The sequence below is a fragment of the Protopterus annectens genome, chromosome 13.part0, assembly GCF_019279795.1.
Source record: "Protopterus annectens isolate FY-2018-M chromosome 13.part0, PAN1.0, whole genome shotgun sequence".
NCBI classification, from domain to species: domain Eukaryota; kingdom Metazoa; phylum Chordata; order Ceratodontiformes; family Protopteridae; genus Protopterus; species Protopterus annectens.
Genome location: NC_056747.1, coordinates 776,962,969 through 776,987,455, shown reverse-complemented (window position 1 = coordinate 776,987,455; position 24,487 = coordinate 776,962,969). Strand labels below are relative to the sequence as shown.

Sequence of the window (24,487 nt, the reverse complement as noted above, 5' to 3'; positions counted from 1 at the left end):
GCAGCAGCATGGGGAGGAGATAAGTGCTGTCAGGTTCTCTCCTTCATTCACGCTGTTAAATGTACATTAACGTTCAGTCTTTTTAAAAAGTACAGCCTCTACCAAAATGTTCAGTGACCCTCACATAATATCTGACGTGTAATTCTTCATGTTATCCATATACTGAGCACAACAACATAGTGCTCAGACTACTAAAACGTACAAGTACTTGTTTACTTATCTGTCGTTTTTGATGATGCATACCCAGTTAACAGACATGTTCTGGACAGCATGGAAGACAAGAGGACTCACACAGACACAGCTAGAATCTTAACACTCCATACAGACAGTAATTAGATATCAGGCCAGAACCATGAACTCTTGAGGGAGAAACCTTAACCACTGAGCCACAGCGAGTACACAAAACTATGTAACTCACCTCATTCATTTCAATAACTTCCCTTTGCCAGTTCTTTGCATTCACCACTTGAGGGTCCAGCTGGAAAAAAAAGAAAAGAAGTCCATTACATTGCCTGCAAAAAAGAAACATGTTCCACTGCACAAGGGCGAGACTGCAAGACAAATACATGGCTCATAATTCAGACCATAGCTGCTCTGCTGGCCTTAAACTGAACGCAATTATCTTTCTGGCATTCCACAATAAATGTGAGTTTGCATTCTGAAGGTGACATTTCTTAACTAACACCATACTAAACTGTCAACAATCAGTTTTGTAGCACCATTTTCTTATTGTAAAGAAAAGTAACACTGAATCCTACTCATTTAAATGAGGTATTAACATTGAAGAATTTTATAAAGCTCAATATGAGAAATAGTAAAACACAAGAAGTCAGTAAAAGATGTTGTCAAACTGGATTTTCAGTTTGTCACGGCTCATGTTTGTCATACAGTTATGTATAAGCTGGAATGAGGGACAAAGTCCCCAGACACAAATGATACAATAGTGGATGCCACTTACAAAAAATAGCTGGTCACCATTAAATTTGTTAAAGTTTTCAGTGAATCATTCAATATGCTGGGTTTTGTTAAGTCCATTACTACAGTTCCCCAGTGCACATCAGTATATACCTAAATGTGAGGGTGTAAATGGCAAAATAACTGAGTTCAGTTGTTCTTTTTGTTGACGCCAAATATACTTGTTCAAAAATTAATATAGCACCAAAGTAAAATATTAAAAAATCCTTTAAATGCCTTCTGTTAACCTAAATGATTATGTTCTGCAATGACACACTGAGAGGGAGTGATCACCCTTCCCCACAGACACACTTATTGTAATTTCATCTGATGTGTTTAGAACACAGCAGGACTGTAACTTATATTGAAGTCCTACAGACGCTGCCTTTCAAAAATCACCAAGTGAAGCTACAGAGTATAGAAATGCAAACATCTGCATTGAAATGCAGTTCTGGAACATCATTGATAATGTCTACTGATAATGAACTCTGATTTCATGGACAGAATGTTATGATGTCATTGAGAAACAGTACTGCGGTTAGCTATGCCTATAACAATAAACCATAACATCACAAAATCTGTAAAAAAATGTTATAGCCTATTGCCACCATTGGGCAACCATAACATCAATATGTTTAAAATATTGTCACTATGTGGCAGGTCTGGTGCTGCAAAAGAGTGGTCCCTCTGATGTCTCTCAAAGAACAAAAGCCCTCATTTAAGGCAGGTTAAAGTCAGCTGCTGTTTTTTCTCGGCCTAAAACTCGGTGTCACTGAAATCAAATGATCAGTAACACGTTACAGAGATGCAGACACGTCTCCTATGGAGACAAATCGAGCACTTGTCCGTTGCTGCATTTCTTGTCCCAAAGTAATCTCTGTCACTAAAAGCCTCTATACACACACACACACACACACACACACACACACACACACACACACACACACACACACACACACACACACACACACACACACACACACACAGTTCATTAGAACTCATATTAACTTTTAAACACTGAACTAGGTTTTAGACTAGGTTGAAGACACAGGACTCTTGGCCAGTACTAAATTGTGCCATACTCATATATGACTCCTCCGCCTGTGAAAAAAGCTTCCCTATCCCTACAGTGCTAGAAAGGTTCACAGTAACTTGCTGATGGTGAGAAACAGGCAGTCCAAAAGCTGTCCCCTAAGTAGTCTTTTTTTAAATAATCGGGATGGGGGGGGGGGGGTCATTACAATTTTTTTCTAAACCCATGACCACCAAAAATAGAGCAAATGTGGTATAAACAACTGTGCAGGTGTGAGCTCTTGGTTAAAATTATTCAACAGTAACTTCATCGTCAGCAACATTAAATGAACTATGGTGTAGCTTGATGCCCATAAAAGATACTGATGCAAACCTAATTCTTAGTGTTTCTTCAATAAATGAAAGCAAAGATCGCTCACAAAGTTAAATGCCTCATTAGACACAGATCTGTCAAGGTAAGTCACCACAAAATAACTCAGTACTTTCAGAGCTTTTTTTCATTAATACAAGTTGCTGTCTTGCAACCAATCATGCTGAAACTGCTGCAGTTATCAAAAAGTCTTTGCCTACCAGACACAGTGACATGCAGTAGAGTCACATGGGGAACAAATCATACTGGAAGCAACTGGTCCAAAAAAATTAAATGTGCTGCTTAATGTGATATACATGCAACATTCGGGTAAACAGTTGCAATAGCTCAACGTAGAAAATATTCAAGTCTAAGATATCTGTTTGCTATCCACTGCATCTAAGCCAGAGCAAGAAATGTAAGGTAACTGTAAACCAAAGAAGCAAAAAGTTTTCACAAATACCAGATTCAGTGAAATGGCATTCACATACACTATTAACACAGCATAAACTTACAAAATTTTCATAAACAAAAAAAATTAGACCATGAAAACAATTAACAATTCAGGAAGCATTTTTTTATGTAGACAAAGCCACACACACACACACACAAACACACACTGTCCCAATAGATTATAATTAACTCCAAGGTCAATGCACACTGGCTGAAATTACCCTAAAGTCAAGTCACTTTACAGAAACACACACACACTGTAAACCTTGCCTCAAGATGATTGTTACTGTTGAAGTGACTCCCCAACCCCATGTGCAAAATGGGAAAAAGGGGATATGGATGGACACTCTATCCTGTATGTTCCTGCTTTGTATCAAAATAGACTTCAGTGACTTCCACTGTCAATGAATGAGGCATTCAAATGTGAAAATGTCAATATAATTCATTGAGGAAGACTGCACCAAGTCACAATATTACAGATATTTATCCACAAGTTCCATGAGTGGCACACTTTCTTCCATTCTACCTACTCCTGCCTGCTTACAACTCATCTTACACTTCATTATGTCTCTGGAAGAAGAGACATATCACAGACAGGTGCAGTTTCAGAGCGACTGGTTTTAAAGCAACATGTTTTAGTACACAGAGGAAAACTGTAGATTTAGTATGTTAACTTTATGCTGAATTCCTTGACAGATTTGTGTCTGATGATGGTAACCATTGCAGCATGGTAAATAGCTATCCATTTCGGGGAAAAACCCTTGCAACAATGGACTAAATGAGGCAGGAATAGCTGTGGATCTCACTTAAATCGATATATGCTGGTCTCGTTAAACAGCATGGGATAGTAATTGTGCTTTGAAGTCATGTGATAGGATTGCAGTGGCTAAAACAAACAGGGTAAGATAGAAAAAGTAAATTACTTTTAAAACAAGAAAAGGTAGACTTATTCATATAATACTTACTCTCCCTCCATAATGACATTCTTATATGGTAATTCATATCATTTCCAGAGATCAAGCTAGACAGTCATGCAAACCACATCACTCTTTCCTTAAGGGCAAAACATGAGTTAAGGATTAGAGAACAACACATGTGAACTGCTTTCTAAAGAAAGTGCAGTTGTGTACACTTACCATAATATAGATGTTCAAGTGTATTCACTGTTGCAGTCATTACATTTGGGTAATCTGCTGGCAGGTTGCCCTCAGTCGGCCTGAATAACAAAGTCTTGAGTCCTGCGTCAGTTGCTGTCTCCTCTTCCATGACGTCAGGGGGTATAAAACATGCAGTCGACGCCATTTCTTGCCGTGCGGTTGCCCGAAGCAGAAGCAGTTCGCGAGTGCCGCTCGGCCGACTCCTGAAATTTTCGCATTCGAGTTTCAGAACTGAAGTCTTCAACTAAAGCTAAGTACCCCGTTGGGGAAACCTTTTTCTTGCTCCTTACCGTTGTCAGTAAAAGTTAACAATTGCATTACTTGTGGGAAGCAAATACCTCATAAGGATTTTCATTTGTACTGTATTCCTTGCCTAGGCCCAGATCATAATGTGCCTTGCTGTCGTTTTTGTGCTAGATTTAACCAACGTACTATAAAACGTCAGTATATTTTTGCTTCTAAATATTTTGGATCCAGATTTAATTATCCTGAAATGTTGTCAGTTAGCAATCCGACTATCGGAGTTCACAAAAAAATGCAGAGAAAAAGACAGAGACAGACCGTCAAGGTCCAAAGCCAACGACAAAACTTCTCCTAAGCCAGTCGCCGGTTCGCTGGTACTCAGTGACGCGCTTTCGCAGTCCCTGATACCTGCTACTTTTGAGCCGCAGGCCTCTACCGAGACCCATGCGGAGTCCTGTATGCCACGAGAATCTCAAGAGTATTGAACCTGCGGATGTCACTCCCTTGGATGGGTCTGGAGCCGCTGAGCAGACACCGGCTTCTGAGGGTGTTTTCAGGCCTCAACATTTTTCTATTAAACCGACACCAGCATCAAAAACAAGATCAAAAACATCTTCTATATCTAAAAAATTATGCCTAAAAAACAGATGATCAAAATGGCTGAGGACTTAATTACCTTGATCAGGGGTTCCCAACCCCCCCCCCCCCCTGCTAAGAGGCCTAGACAAGGCACCGATTATGAATCTTCAGATCAGGTTTCTATTTCTTCTGATTCCTCTTCTGATCAGGAATTTTCTATTCCACCCTATGAGGATTCAGATGCAGAAGAATCCATCCCATCTGCATCTCCTCCTGAGGATTATTCTTTTGGAGAAACCCTGCATACTTAGAACATTTTCACTGGGAGAGTCAGGATTTCTCTGAATCAGAAAAGAGGCTTAGGGATTTCCTTCTCCTTCCTCAGCATAGGCCTTTGGCTATACCTCCTGCATCAGACATTGTTGATGATGTGTTTTTGGAATCAAGCATGGCTCCTGATTCCCTACCTCGGTCTCCTAGTAAGCCAGACAGATATTACAGGGTTCCTGACTCCCACAAAATTCTATTCAAAAATCCTGCTGCTGATCCAGAGACTATCGCACAGGGTCCCAAAGGTGTAAAGGCCTCTACAGCCAAAAATCATATCCCCTCTGATAGAGATTCCAGGGCGCTGGATAGATGGGGAAAGAAGGTTTATACATCTGCAACCTTGGCAATTAGGGCCTTAAACTGCCAGTTTCATATGCTTAAATATCAACAGCATGTTCTGGGCTTATTGAAACAGAAAATGATGTTGATTTCTGATTATGTGGAAAATAAAGAATTACAGGAATTATTGCATTCAGCAGAACAGGTTGGAAAGCATACTTTGCGATGTGATTTTGATTCCATGGTAGCCTCTTGCAGGGCCACAGTTACTGGATCTGTGATTAGAAGGCATGCCTGACTCAAACAGCAAAATCTGCTTGACCATGTTAAAGCTAAATTGTTGGATGCCCCCTTGCAGCATGATACTCTGTTTGGTAATAAGGCAGAAAAGGTTTTAAAGAAAATGGAAGACAAAGTTAAATCTATGCAAACTGTAAAAGATTTCTTACAAGTGCGGCCACCCAGGTTCAGTAGGCACTGGCCTACTAAAAACTGGTCCTTTCCTGTGTCCAACAGAGCCTCTCAAGGCAAATCCAGGTGCTCAAAAGGCTCTAGATACCAATCACAGGGTTCTTACAGGTCAAAGCAATGGGGTGCCTCCACCGCCAAATCTGGAGAAAACAAAGCACAACCCTACAGTAAGCAGTCTCAATGACTTCCCTCTACCTTCACCAAGCACTTATCTTTTGGCAGCCCCCTTGGGGGAAAAATTAGCACTTCATGCTCAAAACTGGCAGTTAATTACCCAGGACAAATGAGTATTAAACATAGTATCCCAGGGATTCAGATTTCATTTCCATACTTTGCCAATTCCAAACGGTTGGCCAGATCTGCCACAAAATCAATGGGCAGAGGCTCAGAAACAAGTGACGTCCCTCATGGATATGGGGGCTATTCAACCAGTACCAGAAAAGGAAAAAGGACAAGGTTTTTATTCAAGACTTTTCCTGGTACCCAGAAAAGACAATGCCTGGCGTCCAATACTGGACTTATTGATTTTGAACACGTTCCTGGACATTCCAAAATTCAAAATGCTGACTTTACAACAGCTACTGCCTATGCTGAGCAGAAATGCTTGGTTAGTGACTCTAGACTTAAAAGAGGCATACCTGCATATCCCAATAAGGGAATCGTGCAGAAGATACCTCCGCTTCAAGGCAGGTTTTTTTGCATTACCAATTCTCTGCACTGACCTTTGGCTTATCTACTGCGTCTAGGGTCCTTACAAAGTGCCTGGCACCAGTAATTGCATTCTGCAGACAAAAGCATAAAAATGTATCCTTATCTGGATGACTGTCTCATTTAAGCAGAGAACAAGGACACTCTTCTTCAACATCTGGCGTACTAGGAGCCGGAGGTAGGGAATCAGGAACCATGCTTGATTCCGAAAACACATCATCAACAATGTCTGATACAGGTGGTATAGCCAAAGGCCTATGCTGAGGAAGGAGAAGGAAATCCCTAAGCCTCTTTTTTGATTCAGAGAAATCCTGACTCTCCCAGTGAAAATGTTCCCTTAAAGTATGCAAGGTTTCTCCAAAAGAATAATCCTCAGGAGGAGATGCAGATGGGATGGATTCTTCTGCATCAGAATCCTCATAGGGTGGAATAGAAAATTCCTGATCAGAAGAGGAATCAGAAGAAATAGAAACCTGATCTGAAGATTCATAATCAGTGCCTTGCCTAGGCCTCTTAACAGGGGGGGGGGGGTTGGGAACCCCTGATCACGGTAATTAAGTCCTCAGCCATTTTGATCATCTGTTTTTAAGGCACAGGGCCCTGAGCACATGGCTCATGCGTCAGTTTTTTAGACATAGAAGATGTTTTTGATCTTGTTTTTGAGGCTGGCGTCGGTTTAATATAAAAATGTTGAGGCCTGAAAAACCCTCAGATGCCAGTGCCTGTTTAGTGGCTCTGGACCCAGCCAAGGGGCAGACATCTGCAGGTTCAATACTCTGAGATTCTCGCAGCATACCGGACTCCGCATGGGTCTCGGTAGAGGCCTGCAGCTCAAAAGTAGCGGGTATCAGGGGCTGTGAAAGCGCTTCACTGAGTACCGGCAAACCGGTGACTGGCTTAGGAGAAGTTTCACCGTCGGTTTTGGACCTCGACGGTCTGTCTCTGTCTTTTCCTTTGCATTCTTTGTGAACTCCGGTAGTCAGACTGCTAACCGACGACATTTCAGGGTAATTAAATATGGATCCAAAATATTTAGAAGCAAAAATATACCGACGCTTTACAGTGTGTTGGTTAAATCTAGCACAAAACCGACAGCAAGGCACGTTATGATCTGGGCCTAGGCAAGGAATACAGTACAAATGAAAATCCTTATGAGGTATTTGCTTCCCTCAAGTAACGCAATTGCTAACTTTTACTGACATCGGTAAGCAGCAAGAAAAAGTTTCCCCAACGGGGTACTTAGCTTTAGTTGAAGACTTCGGTTCTGAAACTCGATTGCGAAAATTTCAGGAGTCGGCCGACCAGCACTTGCGAACTGCTTCTGGCACTGTGCGGCAAGAAAGACTGAATAAAATGGCATCGGCTGCATATGTTTTCTACCCCTGACGACCTGACATCATGGAAGAGGAGACAGCAACCAACACAGGACCCAAGACTTTGTTATTCAGGCCGACTGAGGGCAACCTGCCAGCAGATTACCCAAATGTAATGAGTGCAGTGAAAAATGAAGAATATGTGCTTACTCTGTGTGAAAATCAGAATAATTCTTTCTCTTTTCACAGTACCACACCCCTGCTGTACAGGCATTATCATCCTTTTTATCTGAATTCATGAATTCCTGTATCCCAAGCCCTACAAAAGATGCAGCAAGAAGTATAGCATTTCTGAAGACAAAGCTGGGGCTACACCCATCTATAGTATTAGGAACAGAAAAGCTCAGTGCGAACGACAGTAACCATTTGAAATGTGGGGACCCGCAAGAGTTAGTCCTGAAAAATGCAGAACGGACTAAGATATACTAAGTCCAAGATGCCATTTAGTGTAATATTTCCTTTTCTCCAAGGTATGGTAATTTCAGAGTCGGTATATATAAGTTTGAGGGGGTATAGAGAAGGGCTTGACTCTCCTGAAAAAAGAAGTTTAAAGGAGAAAAGGGATTTTTGAGATTCACTCTTCTCTGCGTTTTTGGTCTTTTTTTTCTGGATTTTTAGCACTCGGCATTTCAAGTGCCAACATTTCAACAAGGAACTGCAAAAGACATTTATTTCCAGATTAAATGTTATCTTAAGTAGAATCTGCTCTACAATAATACAGGAAGGCAGCAGATATCACTCCTGGGATTCAGAAAGCATTACCATAAGCAGTAAGCCCTAACATGAGTGGCCAACCCCTCATGGTAACCCCTTTCGATTCAGAAACAGGGCCACCACAGTGACTATATGGTTGGAAGAATGACCTCAGTAAGTCAGCCCAATGGCTATGCTATATTACAATGAGGTACTCTAGGGAATGTGGTTGCATAAATTATCATGAACGGCTGTGATAATTAATATGGCCAAAAAGCTGCAGTCCCCAGTTGTAGTCAATAGAAGAGATAACACTGCAGGGTAAATTTGGGGAAGTTAAGTGAAGAAGTAGAGGGGGGTGTCTGTGTGAGTGTTTGACTGTAAGCATGTGGCATTGTGTGCAAGTCTTCAGGGGTATTAATGGTGTCATATGACTGTGTGTGCGTGTGTGTGTGTGAGCATGTGTCTGCTTGCCTGGTCACAATAAAGGGGTTAGGTAGGATATCATGAGTGTACGTGTGTGTGTCCTTGAGTGCATTCGAGTGACGGGGAGAATGTCATGTTGAAAGAGAGAGAAAGTGTGTTTATCTATGTGTGTGTGTGAATGTCTGCATATATATGGGACAGTAACCGGGGGAGGGGGTCTATCCCAACGTGATGCATGGACTTAATAAAACAAAAAGAGGCAAAAAAATGGAAACAAACTGTTTTTGTATGTTAGAGCTTTTGTCAAGTTTAATAACTCAACTTCTTCAGACAAACAGAACAACCATATCAGATATACTTAAATACCAAATACAAAATCACATGATCAAGGGTAAAAGTCACATGACCAAGCAATGTTAAACTTTTAAAGTGACCACATTACTTTTCTGAGAAAATTTTGAATGCATATAAAGTCATTTAAAAAACATTTAAAATGCCATCCGACATCTGAAAAAAATTCAGCATCCTCATTTTTAAAACATACACAACCAAAATACACAAATAATATAAAATTATAAACTATTCAACGAGTCAAAATTTTCAGTTTCAGCATGCAGACTATAGAACACAGATCATTTAATGTTTTTCAGAAGGCGGATGGTATTTTAAATGTTTTTTAAATGACTTTATATGCATGCAAACATTTTTTGTCAGGAAAGTAATGTGGTCACTTTAAAAGTTTAACATTGCTTGGTGATGTGACTTTTACCCTTGATCATGTGATTTTGTATTTGGTATTTAAGTGTATCTGATAGGATTGTTCTGTTTGTCTGAAGAAGTTGAGTTATTAAATCTGACGAAACTGCTAACATACAAAAAACGGTTTGTTTCCTTTTTTCTCTCTTTTTTTGTTTTATTAAGTGGTTTGTCAATTTTCTTTGGAGTTTGAGTTTGTGATACATGGACTGCCAGTGATAATTAATGCCAGAAAGTGCTGTTTAGCACTGGAGGTAATTACAGGCAATTCATATATATGCAAATTAGCCAGTAATAAGGTCTTCATCTTTGCAGCTAAAGCTGTTACTGAATCATAATTTATGCAGTTGCATAAACTGACCTAACTGCAGTAAACGGTTTGCACAAGCATTAAGGATTCCTTCCGAATAGCAGAGCAAGATCAGCATGGAAGGACTCACTTCCTTTAAAGTAGTGCAATATTACAAAGTAGAAGTTGTGAATGTGAAGACTGAGACTTGGGTTTGAATCTGAAAATAACCGCTTGAACTTTGGGAGGCCTCAGAATGCCCATTAAATTTTGTGTATTTGCAAGACGCTCCAAGAAATGAGTTTTACTCTGGATAATTTTAGTATTAAAACAATTTAAAAACAAAGAAAAGGAAAGTTAGTGTTAAAATAATCTAAAAGCAAAGGAAACTGCTGCTCCCTTTGACTATGATTGATTTTTTCCATTCTGTACTTGCAGGCTTCAAGAGCTTTCAGCTGCAAATCTTTTCTTTCAATCTTACCTTACTACCCCCTAACACTAGACAAAAAATCAAAGTGACTGCAAGCCTGTAAATCCATACCTTCACCCCTATGACCACATGGACGCCATTTAAGCTAATTCCTCAGCCCTTGCTAGCACCACTGGTATGTAGCAGCTCTCTGCATTCTCTCTAGATGAAAAAGACCTGCCATTCAGTTCCTGCCCAACTCCACACCCCACTCAGCATTCTAGCACCGAGGCCAGTAATTAAACTCAAGCCACTTGTCATCACAGAAAGAAAATAAAAAATAAATAAATTACACCACAACTGCAGCCTCAATAAACAAATGATTTGTACGGAATTAAATTATAACACATTAACCCATTCAGTTGAAACATGGCGTCAGCAATCATCACGCTGAGGTCCATCTCGTTATAATGCAAATGGCTGCGTAGATAATCAGTTTCTGAAGGTAGGCTTTAAAATTCGCAACAGTTCAGAAGTCTCGGACTCGATTATTCTATACAGTCAGGGCCAGAAAGGCAAGAAATCAGGCACCTGAACATTGCAACCTGACCTTGGTAATTTTTAGTAGCACTGGAGTGGATAAAATGAGGTGGGGTATGTACAAAAGGCAGATTTTTCAGGAAATTCAGCCCCTGATCACAGAGAATCTTGCTGGCTGGAAGACTCACTATAAAATAAATCTACTGGTGGAGCTGCAATCAATACATTTGTGAGAGATGAGCTATTTGCTGATTAGATGTAGGATATCCAAACTACAAAAGGGCATCAAAGCTTGCAATAGGACAGATTAGGAAAGTCTAAAGCTGAGACAGGGAGTTTCCACCTCAACACTGTTACAGTGAACATAAACTGCTTTCCTAACAATGGCCAGTATTTGGGAGACTGGCTGGCATCCAGCAGGAAAGTGACTGTGAGCTCCTGTCAGGAAAGATGCTTTGGACACACACACACACACACACACACACACACACACACACACACACACACACACTTAGACCCCACCCCCACTCAACCCCCTTTCAAGAACTGCATTCATTAGCCTGACTCCTGAAAGCTAAGAAGGTAACACTGTCCATAATGGTTGGTCAGGATCCACAAATAAAACCTCAAGTTTTATACTGACTAAGCATTAAACAGCTGGATGCCATCCAATGGTGCATCTAATAAATTTAAAGTTGTGAAACAATCTACTTCCCTTTACAGTTCTGAAGTGTAAAAACAGGATTCCTGTCTTGTCACTGGAATGGAAATTCTCTCCCTACTTGAATACAAACAAAACTTTAATATTCTTACAGTCCAGATGACCAGACTTTAGTTAGCAACTTGAGCACTTAATGGCGCATACAGTGAGGATGAGGATACATATCATGGGGAAAGGGAAGTATGCCAGGCTGAGATCTCCCTGTGTTCTATTGGAGGCTGGAACTTACAGCAGTACAAAACTGCCAGGTTGGGTAGGTGGGGGAAAGGCTAGAACGTGGCTGCTCTGAGGGCCTGGGGTACGCGAGTCTTCAAGTCTCTCCTCAGCTGAACAACATATGACAACATTCTAGAAGGGTTGATAGGGACTGCTGCCCAACCACAGTATACTTAGTAGGGTCCTATGTCTCCCAATGGGATCCCTTGCTCCATTGGTGTTACTAATTAACACCATAAGGTCAACTCCCTAAGAAGTTGGTGGGGGTCCTACTTTGTCATACTGCCATTTCTGTTTACATTTCTTCCTCAGGCCTACTTGGGAAACTTAATCTGATCTTTGTGAAAGGTTAGTGGACAGTGCAGGTGTCTGCAGCACCAGTTTCCTACAGTTGGACTGATGCAGTCTGCTGGTTCATACTCAACAATTTTGTTCTAAAATACCATGTAGGGCACGGCTTTTACCATTTTAAAAACTACATGCAACAACCTCAGATTCTGAGCACTTCCAGTTGTGTGTCAGGTTTGTCATCTGTCTCCATGTCATCTATTAGCGTACCAATTAGTCTAACAGATTCCAAAGGACTTGGGGATATCCTGAAGGAATTACAACATTCAGATATGAAGGATGTGAAGGCAGAGCACAAATTACAAAAATACATTTATATATGGAGCTGCATCTAAACTGCAGACTTTCCCAGAGATGTTAGCTGCTCCTTAACCTACTGAATAGTGACTTAAACCCCTACAGCAGTACTGGCAGTTCTATGCACCTCAGACTCTCAGGATGTCAATTCAGTACTGAGTCCAGATTCAGAAAGATTTCCATAAACTGTAGCTATTTTTGGGTGCAACTGAAAAGCACATTTTCCACTCTCACACTGGTTCCCAGTCATACAGGCTATTTATAAATCAGCCATGGGAAATGTGCATTTGAGACATTTCAACAAACAAAAAGCTGTTAATGCACAGGGGTCGTATCACTGGCTGAGAAAAATCTTCAGAAGTGGATCAAAGCTGGCAAAGCACTTAATTTATAAGAATCTGGGCTTGCTTTCTGTACATGACAGGGTGGTACTTACTGGTTTCTTCACATCCTCTTTCAAAGTCGATTACCTTAGGATATCACAAGAGTTAGATTCACAACTGTCATGGGGTAGCAGCCTTACTTTTCTGCCTGATTATGGCCTCACTACTATCAAATGTGAGCTTATTCTGCTAAGGAAGAGACATCTTTTCATTGTATGCCACTGTAGAAATTGATTCATTATGTGCCCAGCTACTCACAGATAACTTTTCAGTATGTGTTACTGCTTGCTTACTTAAGCACGAGACCACTGTTTATGCAGTCTGTAAATAAAGGGTAAACTAGGAAGAGAAGCATAACCAAATTATATTACTTTTATACTTGGTCCAACTTTCCTTTAAATACCATATTTTTTTCTTTCTGTTATTTATAGCTGAGATAATTTTGAATTTTGCAGTATGAAGACAGGATGTTTATTCCTTTTTTGTTCAATATCTCCTTACGTGAGAAGAATGAACAGTGTTGACATCATAACTACTTCCCTGGTAATAGAATACCACTTTCAGAATAGAAGATTCTACTTTAGAGCAGGAAATGATTCACATGTGCATGCATATTTCCTTTCTAATACATAACAGCAAGGACAAATCCATTACCTACAAACAAAATTCAGGAAGAATTGTATATCTGTTTTCTTTGAGATGCTGCTACCACTTTAAATGTCACATCAGTCTGCTCTACAGTTGACAAACAAGCTGAAAAATCAACTTCCAGTCTTTTTGCTGTGGAAATACAGTATCATTCCATGGCTATGACCAAATAGTTATGATAAAACATGATGACTGCAGGATGGACAATATCTGGTTCACACCTAGGGCTCCATCCCTGTTTGCTGCAAAGCAACTAATAGTGACATTATAAGAACCTAACCTCTCCCCCCGGAATAAGCTCCCATTATTTATTTTAGCTTTATTAGCTGGAATATACAGCAAATGTAACCTAGAGACTGAAACAAGCCACCTTACTATGCCACAGAAAGCTACAGGATGAAAAATAAAGTTATGCTCAGTTGGTTATGTGCCAGGATCAACTCAACCAAACTAATACACTTCTCTTATGAATGTCTTCATATTCAAGACTTATTCTCTCTTTTAAGCATTTTATACACCAGAACTGTACATATGCATTCTGTGATCTTTGAGCAGACTTTCCCACTTCTTCACTGAAACAGGGATAACTGTCCTTAATCCAACCTGGACAAAACAGCAGCCTCCCCTAATGTCCATGGCCAGTCTTGGACTGTGATTTCATGGCACTGGAATGTGCTGAATAGTGGTCATGCATTCATTTAGTAAATACAACATTTAATACTGAGTGAAAATTTTCTAAGGCATTAAGACTTGGGCTGCAGCACTGGCTTGGTGGGTGGGCCCACTGGGGCTGCAGGATTGGCTTGGTGAGTGGGGCCACTGGCACTGAACCATCACCTGGTAAAAGCCTGATATAGATACAAATACAGCATCAACTTTTCTTTGAGGGAGCATATACAAGTTATGTCATTGCACTAAAATCTCCCAGCAGCTGAGTAGCCTCAGAATTTCAATAGGTCTTCATTTGTGTTGATCCTGACTTTTTGTCAGAGCCCCAGCATCTAACAGCAGTCAGCTGTTCTGTTTGACAGAATTAGACGGGGTGTGGGAGGACAGAGCCTCAGTTTACAGTCCCTGCCTTAGAGGCTCAGAAGTAGGAAGAACGTACGAAAAAAATATGTCCCATCTTTCCAATCAGCAGTGAATTCTGACTTAAAGAATTGGGACTCAAAAGAAACAGTATCAATATAGAATTGCTGCATAACCTGCATGAATTTACAATTATATATTTTTCAACGAAACAATGCATTTCTAATACAATAAAGGCCAATCAACATCCTGAGGATCAACATCTAAAAATCAGAGCAAGCAGGAGAAATTTGGCTGATCAACTTGATAATGCAAAAGCTGACAAGCAGTCGAAAACACGGTATTGAGAGACTTTAGCAGAGAAAAAATTTAATTCAACTGGGCTATTGTTTTATTTAATGTAATTTAGTTTTTAGGGACAGCAGAAGATTGTACATTGATCAAACACAGTAAGTCATGTCTGTGATTACGATTTGTGAGAGACAGTTCTGGCTAGACTGGACTAATTCAGTTATGAGTTGTTATAAAATGTAAGTCATGTAATGCTTGATCACATGACCCACTTAGTTTAGTCAGGCAGCTTTTTTTCATCTAGGTTTGTTTTTCAAGACTGACAGCTACAATCCTTACTATAAGAAGACTTACCAGTTAAAGCTAACTAATGACACATACATAAAATAAAAAATTCTGAGTTACATTTAAGATCCCATAGTAAAGGACACACACATATTTTTTTGGAACTCTGTGATAAACAATATATACATCTGCTTGGACTGCACGCTAGAAATTGCCTTCCCTACCAGAACTGATATCACAGTATAGACAGAGAAATGGATAGGGGAATTTTAAGTGAAAAGCCTGTTCAGGTGGGGATTTTAGTTAAATCTAGAACAGAAGCTGCTGTGAAAAAGAGATAATTAGTAGGGCCTACAAAACATTATATGATAACTGTAAGAATCAATCAGAGGAGGTCAGAAAAGAGTGGGAAGAGAGACTGGAAAAACAATTCACAAAAGAACAATGGGAGGACATATGAATGGCTCCCAAAGTATACAGCAAAGTCCAGAAGGTTTAGGATCTTTGCTTGGAAGTGTTTGCATAGACATTTTATCCACCCTCCCCGGCAGACTTCATAGAAATTTTCCTCAAAGTAGATTGCAAATGTCGGAGGTGTGATAGGGATGAAAGAGGCAACTGGGAATATGTGTTTTGTGGTTTATTTCATTTATATAACATTTGTTTACTGGGAAAGTTTGACTGGGACAGAGCCCATTTTCAGCAGAGGCCCTGGGAGAAACACATGTCTTTGGAATCTGGGAGGAAACCGGAGCACCTGGAGGAAACCCATGCAAACACAGGGAGGATATGCAGACTCCACACAGAAGGCACCCTGGTCAAGAATCGAACCGGAGAACCTGCTGCTGTGAGGCGAAAACGCTAACCACTGCACCACTGCATCACCCAATGAGTAATAAGTTGGCAGATTTTTAAAAAATCCCTACAGAGTAGTCTGTTAGAAATACTGGGGTAAGCAAATGGCTGTAACTGAGGATATGATTTTTTTGAGCTGGGACATACGAGCTGAATTGCCTAGACATACTAAGTAAGGCCTTATTAAGTTTAATTCTGTTGGCTGCCATAAAAGCAATTTCTAGAAAATGGAAATCAAAGTCTAAAGCAACTGTATTTGAAGTACTGAACATTATAAAAGAGATAAAATAACTGGAAGAGGGATCTTTACAAAAGGGAAGGAGCAAATTACATAGAAATAGATGGAAATAGCGGGAACAATGCATGCAGAATAATGTTCAGGAGAAGTGAAGTTTAAGGGAAGACAGGAATTCAGCAATGTGTTTAATGTTGGACTGATGATAATTACAAAAAACAAAAAAGAAAAACATGTGTGTGTAACTGGAAAACAATATTAATGTGCTTTGTTTTCTTTTCTGTTAATGTACAGTTGCCTATGTCTTAAGTGATAGTTTAATAAGGGCGCTTAAAAAAACGAAAAGGCAAGACCAAGAGGCAGAAGAGAAGGTCAAGGAATATGGTGAAAAGGAAGGCAAACTGAAGAAGTGGGCTATGAAACCAAGAAGGGTGACAGTGAACCTGAAAGGAGTAAGGAAGTAATCAATAGGAACATTACAAAGGTATGAAAGCACACATTGCATTCTTTACGGTCACTAGTAAGAAAATAAAATTCTTGACTGAAAAGGTAATGGCATAACATAAAAAGGTAAGCATTATCTTAGAAGAAAGTATATAGTACATGGCATTTGTGACTATAAATAGGAAGGGGGTTCCTTCTTTATCTGGGCAGATGGTGAAAAGAAATGTTTAAATATTTCTTATTCAGGATCTCAGAGCTCCTGTGGAAAGAGAGTTAGCTAGTAAAGGCATGGAGTTGTATCTACAGTCTTTGCCAAAGTCAAAAGAAACAGTTATAGTGAACATTTGTTTTTAGGCCAGAAATGGCAGAGTATTAGAGAACATGAGGCAGCAAAATAAGGAAATTCTTATAGCTGATGCAGTTTATGAAAATAAGGCGTAAAAGTATTATAAATTCATATTTATCACATGTCTCAGTAGGTACACAGAACTTTCAGAAAAAGGGCTATTCATTATTAGTTGTTTATTTATTGTGTGGGTTTGGAATATGGATATGATGAAGAAGAAGAAGGTAGTAAAAAGGTATTACATGATATTTAGGGAAACAAAAGAGAGTAAAAGGCTAGGGTTGTGGAAATTAATAATTTAGGCTTTACTTACAAGCTAGAAGAAAACCAGGCCCATGGCAGATGATACTGCTTACAGAGAAATGTTAACCAGTATATCATGTGATTCCATAACAGTTATACCCTTTGTTTCTGAACCAGTCATCAAGACACTGTATCTGAATGTACATGCATTGAAACAACCTGATCATCAGGGTGAGAATTACTATGAAAAGCTGGAAGAAGGCGGCAGATTTAGGGATGAGTATACAACGCAGTTATGAGTTGAACTTGCTATGATGCTAGGTGATCATAATCATACAGTAGAAACAGACAAAGGAAATGGTGCAGTAAGTTTTCAAGAAAAATGAATAAAAATAAGTAGCTATGAACATAATGAGAATGACATTATAGTAGTAAGTTCAGGACAAGAATAAAGTACCATGTTGATGCATGAATGACATAAAATGCCTGCAGTAAAGTTTATGAAAGCTTTGTATGAAAAAAATAACAAATGCAAACCCCATATGTCCTCAGAAAAAAACAGAAATAGATGATCATATGAGATGATGGTATTATCAGAAGGACACATTTGTGTAATGTTTTGCACATAATGCACTGAAACCTGGAAGCAAATATTGAAACACACAATTTTGGAAAAAGGTTCACTTATGTAGTTATTTAAAAATCGCTTATGTGACTGACATTTCTTATTATTAGAAATATGCAAAATAGTATTCACTGAGGGAAAAAAGCAAAAAAAATTATATATATATATATATATATATATATATATATATATATATATATCAACCTTCCATATCTCCTATCAAAAGCAATTTCCCACTGTAACCACATATTTGAAATAATCAACTCTGGGGTTGCTGCATTCTGAGGAAAAGAGATATTTTCTGCACCGTAGCACCGACCTTTGGTAAATTATATTTGGCAGACCTGGCTGAAAAATGGTAATCACATCAAGTTGTTCACAGAATAATATGACTTCCAAGAGAGGGGTAAAACAAACATGAGACAGGTATATAAAGTTAAGAGAGCCACATGGGAACGCTTAGTAGGAGGAGCTGTAAGCAATGACTAAACTGACAGTTAATGAATGAATTAAAGGAGAAAAAACTTGTATAAAATGTCTAAGGACTGGGTGATAGAGGTGGTGTCTTTAATATTACACAAGGTGTCAGTGTCACAAATAAATGAACAGTACTTACTGATTTATAAGTTGCTTTTGCTCCAGTGCCTACTGACCATTAAGCCTCCCCCAGACTGGACACAGCCTGTTTATTCCTTTACCCAGAAACTTCACCTGGAATCAGAGTTGCAGCTCTCTAGAAGGGTCTATCATTCAGGCAACCACAAAGGTGCTTTATAATCTTAATGATGTTTTTGTTATGATATAACCCCACTCCTGGGTGGGGAATGTATGTTATGCATCAAACTGGAGGCTTGCAATGCTTTCCCCATGCTAGTGTGCACATCTGCACACTAATGTTGAAAGCTACCATCAGGTGGTGGCTTGGTGAACTTAATGTCCACAATCAGGCTGTCCATTTGCACTGCTGACCCTCCTCCTAGGGACTATGGTAGGGGGCTAGCTATGCCCCCACCCACCCTTCATCCAGTACAGGCATGCCCTTTCTCCCTGCCGGCTCTGTCAAGCACCTGAGCCTGTAATCAAATTCGATACAGCTAGGCTGTAGTCTGGGCTTTATTCTTCTACATCACCAGAGCTGACCGAACTAACTGACTGTTTAAGTTTCAATAAAAAACAGAGAATACATAGTTATGTACGAGACCTTTAACTTTGTTAAATTCTTGAATTATGTAGTTATGCTGAAAGGGATACTGAAAGGGATTAATCAATAAGCACTTACTTTAGAGTAAAAGGGAAGAGGATTGTCTATGAATATACTAGTTAGGAACATAGTGCAGATGGAAACAGAAAGGAAGGTGTAAGGGATTGTGGGATAGTATATGTTACAAAGCTTCTGACAACTGCCTTGTGGTACTGTGGAATGTGGAGGATGATTGTTTAGTTTACCGAGGACAGAACAGGAGTTCACTTCCTCTTTGTTGACACACTGCTGCAACAGTTAGCACTACCGCTTCAGAGTGCTTGGTTCTCAAGTTCAGGTCTCAGGCATAGTGCTTTCTAAGCACAGTCTGAACATCCTTTCTTTGTCCATGTGAACTTCTGTTGGGTACTGTGTTTTCCTTCCATAAGTAAACGATATGATGCAAGTGAACTAATGATCCTCCAAAACTGCGTGCGTGTCTGTGTCCGTGTCCGTGTCCGTGTGTGTGTGTGTGTGTGTGTGTGTGTGTGTGTGTGTGTGTGTGTGTGTGTGTGTGTGTGTGTGTGTGTGTGTGTGTGTGTGTGTGTGCATGTGCACTCAAGTGTCTGTATGTCTGCTTAATTGGCTAGTATCGCAATCAGAATTTGTTTCTGTGCCTTCCACCAACTGAGTGCTGGGACAGACTTTAGCTCTGCAAAGACCCTGGACTGGATTAAAGGGTTTTCACAATATTTTGCTTCCTTTACTTCAGTTTTACTGAATTATGTTGAGGACAAATGGAAGTACAGAAAGGCTGACAAGGGAAAGCTTCAGTTCTTTTTTTCAGTGTGGTGGTATTGATAGATCACATATTAAGGAAAATAGGAGTTGCCGTTCTGTGAACAAGATTTTAAACTGAGGTTTCATCTGCCCAAGATGGTGATACCTTAGGTGAACAGTTACAACCCCATGGCATTAATCAAAAAGACTAGAATCTCCCTAGTGTCCTAATCAAATAACCCCCTGTCTGTATAAATATCGCTGCAGGCATCACCTGAAATTAGGCCATAACCCTGCTCACAAAAGTACATGACTATAAAAATAAGTAAGTCACAAAGCTATGCAGGGTAATGCTACTAGACACAGAATGAATACAATGTGAGCGTATGCAGACAACACTGCTAGCAAAAAAAAACAACTCTTCTTTAATTTTAAACTGTAGAATACAGAAAACTGCTTGCTACAGCTTATGCCATACATGGGAAGCTAACATGCTTCAGTTCAGACTGCAAACACAAATATATATATATATATATATATATATATATATATATATATATATATATATATATATATATATATATATATATATATATATATATATATGGATCTAATTCAGAAGCTTGAAGTTTCAAAACTTCGAACTTCAAATGGCCGAAACTTCGAAAACCTACTAAAAAAAAAATAAAAACAAAAAAAAAATTTTAAGCACCCCTGCACCACCCACATCTCCTGCTAATTAAATATACCAACTTCGAGATTGCACTACAGTGAGGAAAAGGGTAAATATCCTGTTCTGCACTGTAGAGCGATCTCCATTCAAAACGTTCAAAGTTTCAAAACTTTGAGCTTCTGAAGGGGATATATATATATATATATATATATATATATATATATATATATATATATATATATATATTTATTTGCAGCAGCCACAAAAAGAGCTGTAAAGCATTTCAGTTCAGACCACACATGCAAGACGGTAATGTACTGAACATCTGCCAATCATACCCACTATCACATGGTGGTTAGGGTGGCTGCCCCCTTTTCTCCATCTTAGCTATGTTTCTGCTGTCAGTACAGTCAGGTAAAGAATCAGAGACGTTGGTGAATTCTTTCATGAAGCACAAGTGTGAGTCATGTTTAAATGTGAGCAGTGCAAAGTTCAAGATATCAAAATTTAAGCAAATTGTCATTAAAAAAAAGAAGAGGTTTAGTGATGAGCAAAAAAAAAATTCTAACTCTAATGAGGATCTGAAATGAGCATCATCTATGTAATAAGCAGATGAATTTATGTTAGAAGATGATAAATATGACATGGGTACATAACATATCTGCAACTAGGAGTCAGCAGAAGGTTAAAACAATGATTCTAAAGTTGTGAAATATCATGCAGTCGTTTTTTCTGAAATTAAAAATAATAATAATCTTTATAACTCAATATGTTAAAATAGCACTGTTAAAACGCTTAACTATTCTTTCAGCAAGGACGTACATGCTCATAGCTTGGCAATTAAATATGTTTAGCCAAAACCTAGACTTCAGGCAAACTCACCTGAATTTGAAAGATGGAATACCATGTTAATATGCAAGTTTTAGAAGTAAAAAGAATTAGTCTTGTAGGAAATGTAACTGTCTTTATTACAAACTCAGAGTCACTACCCAAGTGATTTTTTATGATATGAACACAGACAGTACTCAATATGTAACATAAAAATGAGTACAAAATCTCAAACTAAAATTAAACCTTAACAACTGTGCCCAACAAAGTGGCAAGGGAATGTTCTTGGCACTAACACTGAAATCGTCTTTGTTATATTTTCACATTCAAGCAATACCACATTTTTAACCAATACTGTACAAACAGAAATCCTGCAGCCTTGAGACTGGAAGTCTCTTTGTGTTGCACATTAACTCTATTTTTATTTGGCAGCTGATTTATAAAAGACAACCAATTGGCTAACTATCAACATTTTACTTTCAGTAGGCTAAAAACATCTTCACATACGGCTGGACTACAACTCTCTAGAGTTAAAATAAAATGCTGCAGGTTACAGACTACAGTCTTGACTTAGTTGGGGTTAAAAGCTACATTCTAATTCCTCTTTATCAAGCCATCTGCTACCAGAGCCATCCAAATCACTTTTTTATTTTAAATAAATCTTCATAACACATCAAGGTCACAGCATGTCAGTGGACATCAAAATAAGTCCATTACGTTCCATTATCACTACCTGCCTTTTGATCTTTTCCAGTTAAGGAATTCTAGTAACAGTTCAGCCTTTATTAAAAGGAGAAAAAAAACTCTCTCATGTCTTGTCTCAAAGAAGCACACCACAGAAACAACGCAATGTCTTTGTTAAGTCTCTCACACTAGTGTGATACATCCAAAACACTCCTATAGTCCCTTAGGATGGCTGAAGCAGAATACATGCTTACTGTACAAACGTTGATGCATACTTTGCAACGTTCAAAGCAAGTTAAACTACGAGGAATAACAACTACTCTTGTTACAACAGGACAGCAGGATGGGGGGGGAGGGTGCACATTCCCCTTTCAACATCATGGACGACCAGGTGATGAACATCAACTCAAATGACATCAACATGTTGTTCATTTGTCTTAATGAAACAAAAGTTAAAAGTCTTTAATATGCAATAAATACATCAGTTGAAGTGCTGAGAAAAAGCTAGCTAGATTCTATAACACACAAGCAAAACATTTTTTATAAATTACAGTAGCTACATGTGATGCAAAATGTACATCAATGAGTCCATTTTACAGGCACCTACGTAAGCAACTTATGAAACAGTAAAGGCTTCTGTATTGTCGTCATATGTACCTACCCTGATACAAAGGCCCACTATGAAGACTTGCTTACTTATTTAGTACATGTTTTACAAACTATGGAAGCACAACTCTCAGGCAATTGATATGACCTGCAGGAGAGGGACAACATGGTAAGGCAGATATCCAGCAGTACCGCACACACAGTTAACACTGTGAACTGCTACGGAGTTTGACCTTGAGTTCTCAAGTCTGTTACCATTGTTTAATTTCACCAAATGTTTAGTTTTTTTCGTTTAATACAATGAAAGGAAAGGACCCCATTCCAAAGTTGGGGTACTCTGTGATACCTTGTACTTAGTGGGTTTTAGTGTTTTGTTTCACAATAGAACTTCAAGGATTCCAACTATAAAAAGGCATATGCCAATTAGTTAAAATTATACTCACTCCCACTGCAGAATGTTTTCAGCTAACTGCCACTTATAACTAATACCCCTATCTCTTTGGTCCGCAGCAGTCAGGACCACTATTAACACTGCAAAACTATAGTTTAAGCTGGAGCTGCTAGAGCCATCCTCCTTACCCCCAACTTGCTGCTGACAACCCCCCCCCCCCAATCAATATGGGGTGGGCTCAATAGTACTCTGTTCTAATTCTGCATTGGGAAGTCTTGTTTTATTCAGGTCAGCTGCAGTTGCTGTCCTTCGTCAAAGATGACTGTGTGGATTCAACCATGAGATGGACACCTGTTTACCACATATGAAGAGAATAGTATTTTGCATACCTACTGCTGCAACCTACCTGGCCACATAAAAGATGATGTACGTTCTCAAACTCTCATCACCAACAATATATAGAAGTGCCCTTTTCTCTGCAACAGTGGACAGAGTCTTAAGCTGCAACTGTGACATTTGCCAAGCACTTATCAAAACATTTAAATAATTCAGGGCAAATTTCCACTTAAGCTTAACTCAGCAAAGTAAATGCACATATTCCTTGAAGTCTTTTAACAGACAACCTGAAAACACATCTGTACAGGCTGGAGTTCAAGTAATGTTCGCATTTCTGGACAGATGGCCAGAGGGCTGCAAGATGCAGCAACTACTGACCTATTCTCTCATTTGGTAGAGCGGGAGGGAGGGTGGAGATTCCTGTTGAGTAGTACTATCTTCTCTTGGAGGTCAAGTGGTTGTGCTTTCTAGCACACAAGCATATCTGGCTACATGCTGGCTACATCTTAGGTTAAAGGAAAGCAAGCATGCTAAAACCAGAGGTGCATTTCATGCAGGAAAAAGGCTAGAGGATGATGCTAAAAGGTAACTGCCCCAGCATCCTCATCCTGTTGCAAGATGCCAGTTGTGATGATATGAGGTATTCCCAGATATGCCAGGAGAAGTAAGGCAGCAGATGTGCAACATATGCCAGCACAGTTAGCTGGAGTTTTGTAAAGAATTGTATGTTATTTGTATAACAAACTGATTTGTACAGATGCTTGTGTTGCAAAATGTATTTGTAAAGCTGCTTGTCTTAAAAATGTGCCAACAGTGGGTCCTGTTGGGCAGAAAAGAAATACATCTGTATGTCAGACTGTATTGTAAATGTTGAAATGAATACACTGTAACAGAAGACACTGGAAGAGAAGAGGTTAAACTCAGTCCAGCTAACTTTGAAACTGTGTGAAATTAAATTACCTGGTTTAGGCCATAAAGACTGTATCTTACAGTTCTGATTGC

The 24,487-nt window shown here is 39.2% G+C and overlaps 1 protein-coding gene across 7 annotated transcripts in view; it reads right to left on the bottom strand.

Moving 5' to 3' along the window:
- The window catches only part of ABR (ABR activator of RhoGEF and GTPase), a 2,680,879-nt gene that overhangs the window by 114,609 nt on the left and 2,541,783 nt on the right, over window positions 1–24,487 (bottom strand). For all 7 annotated transcript variants that reach the window (XM_044054480.1, XM_044054482.1, XM_044054481.1 and 4 more), the window contains one exon: window positions 419–478. In XM_044054480.1, coding sequence (XP_043910415.1) covers window positions 419–478 — 60 coding nt within the window. The remainder of the gene's footprint in view (window positions 1–418; window positions 479–24,487) is intronic.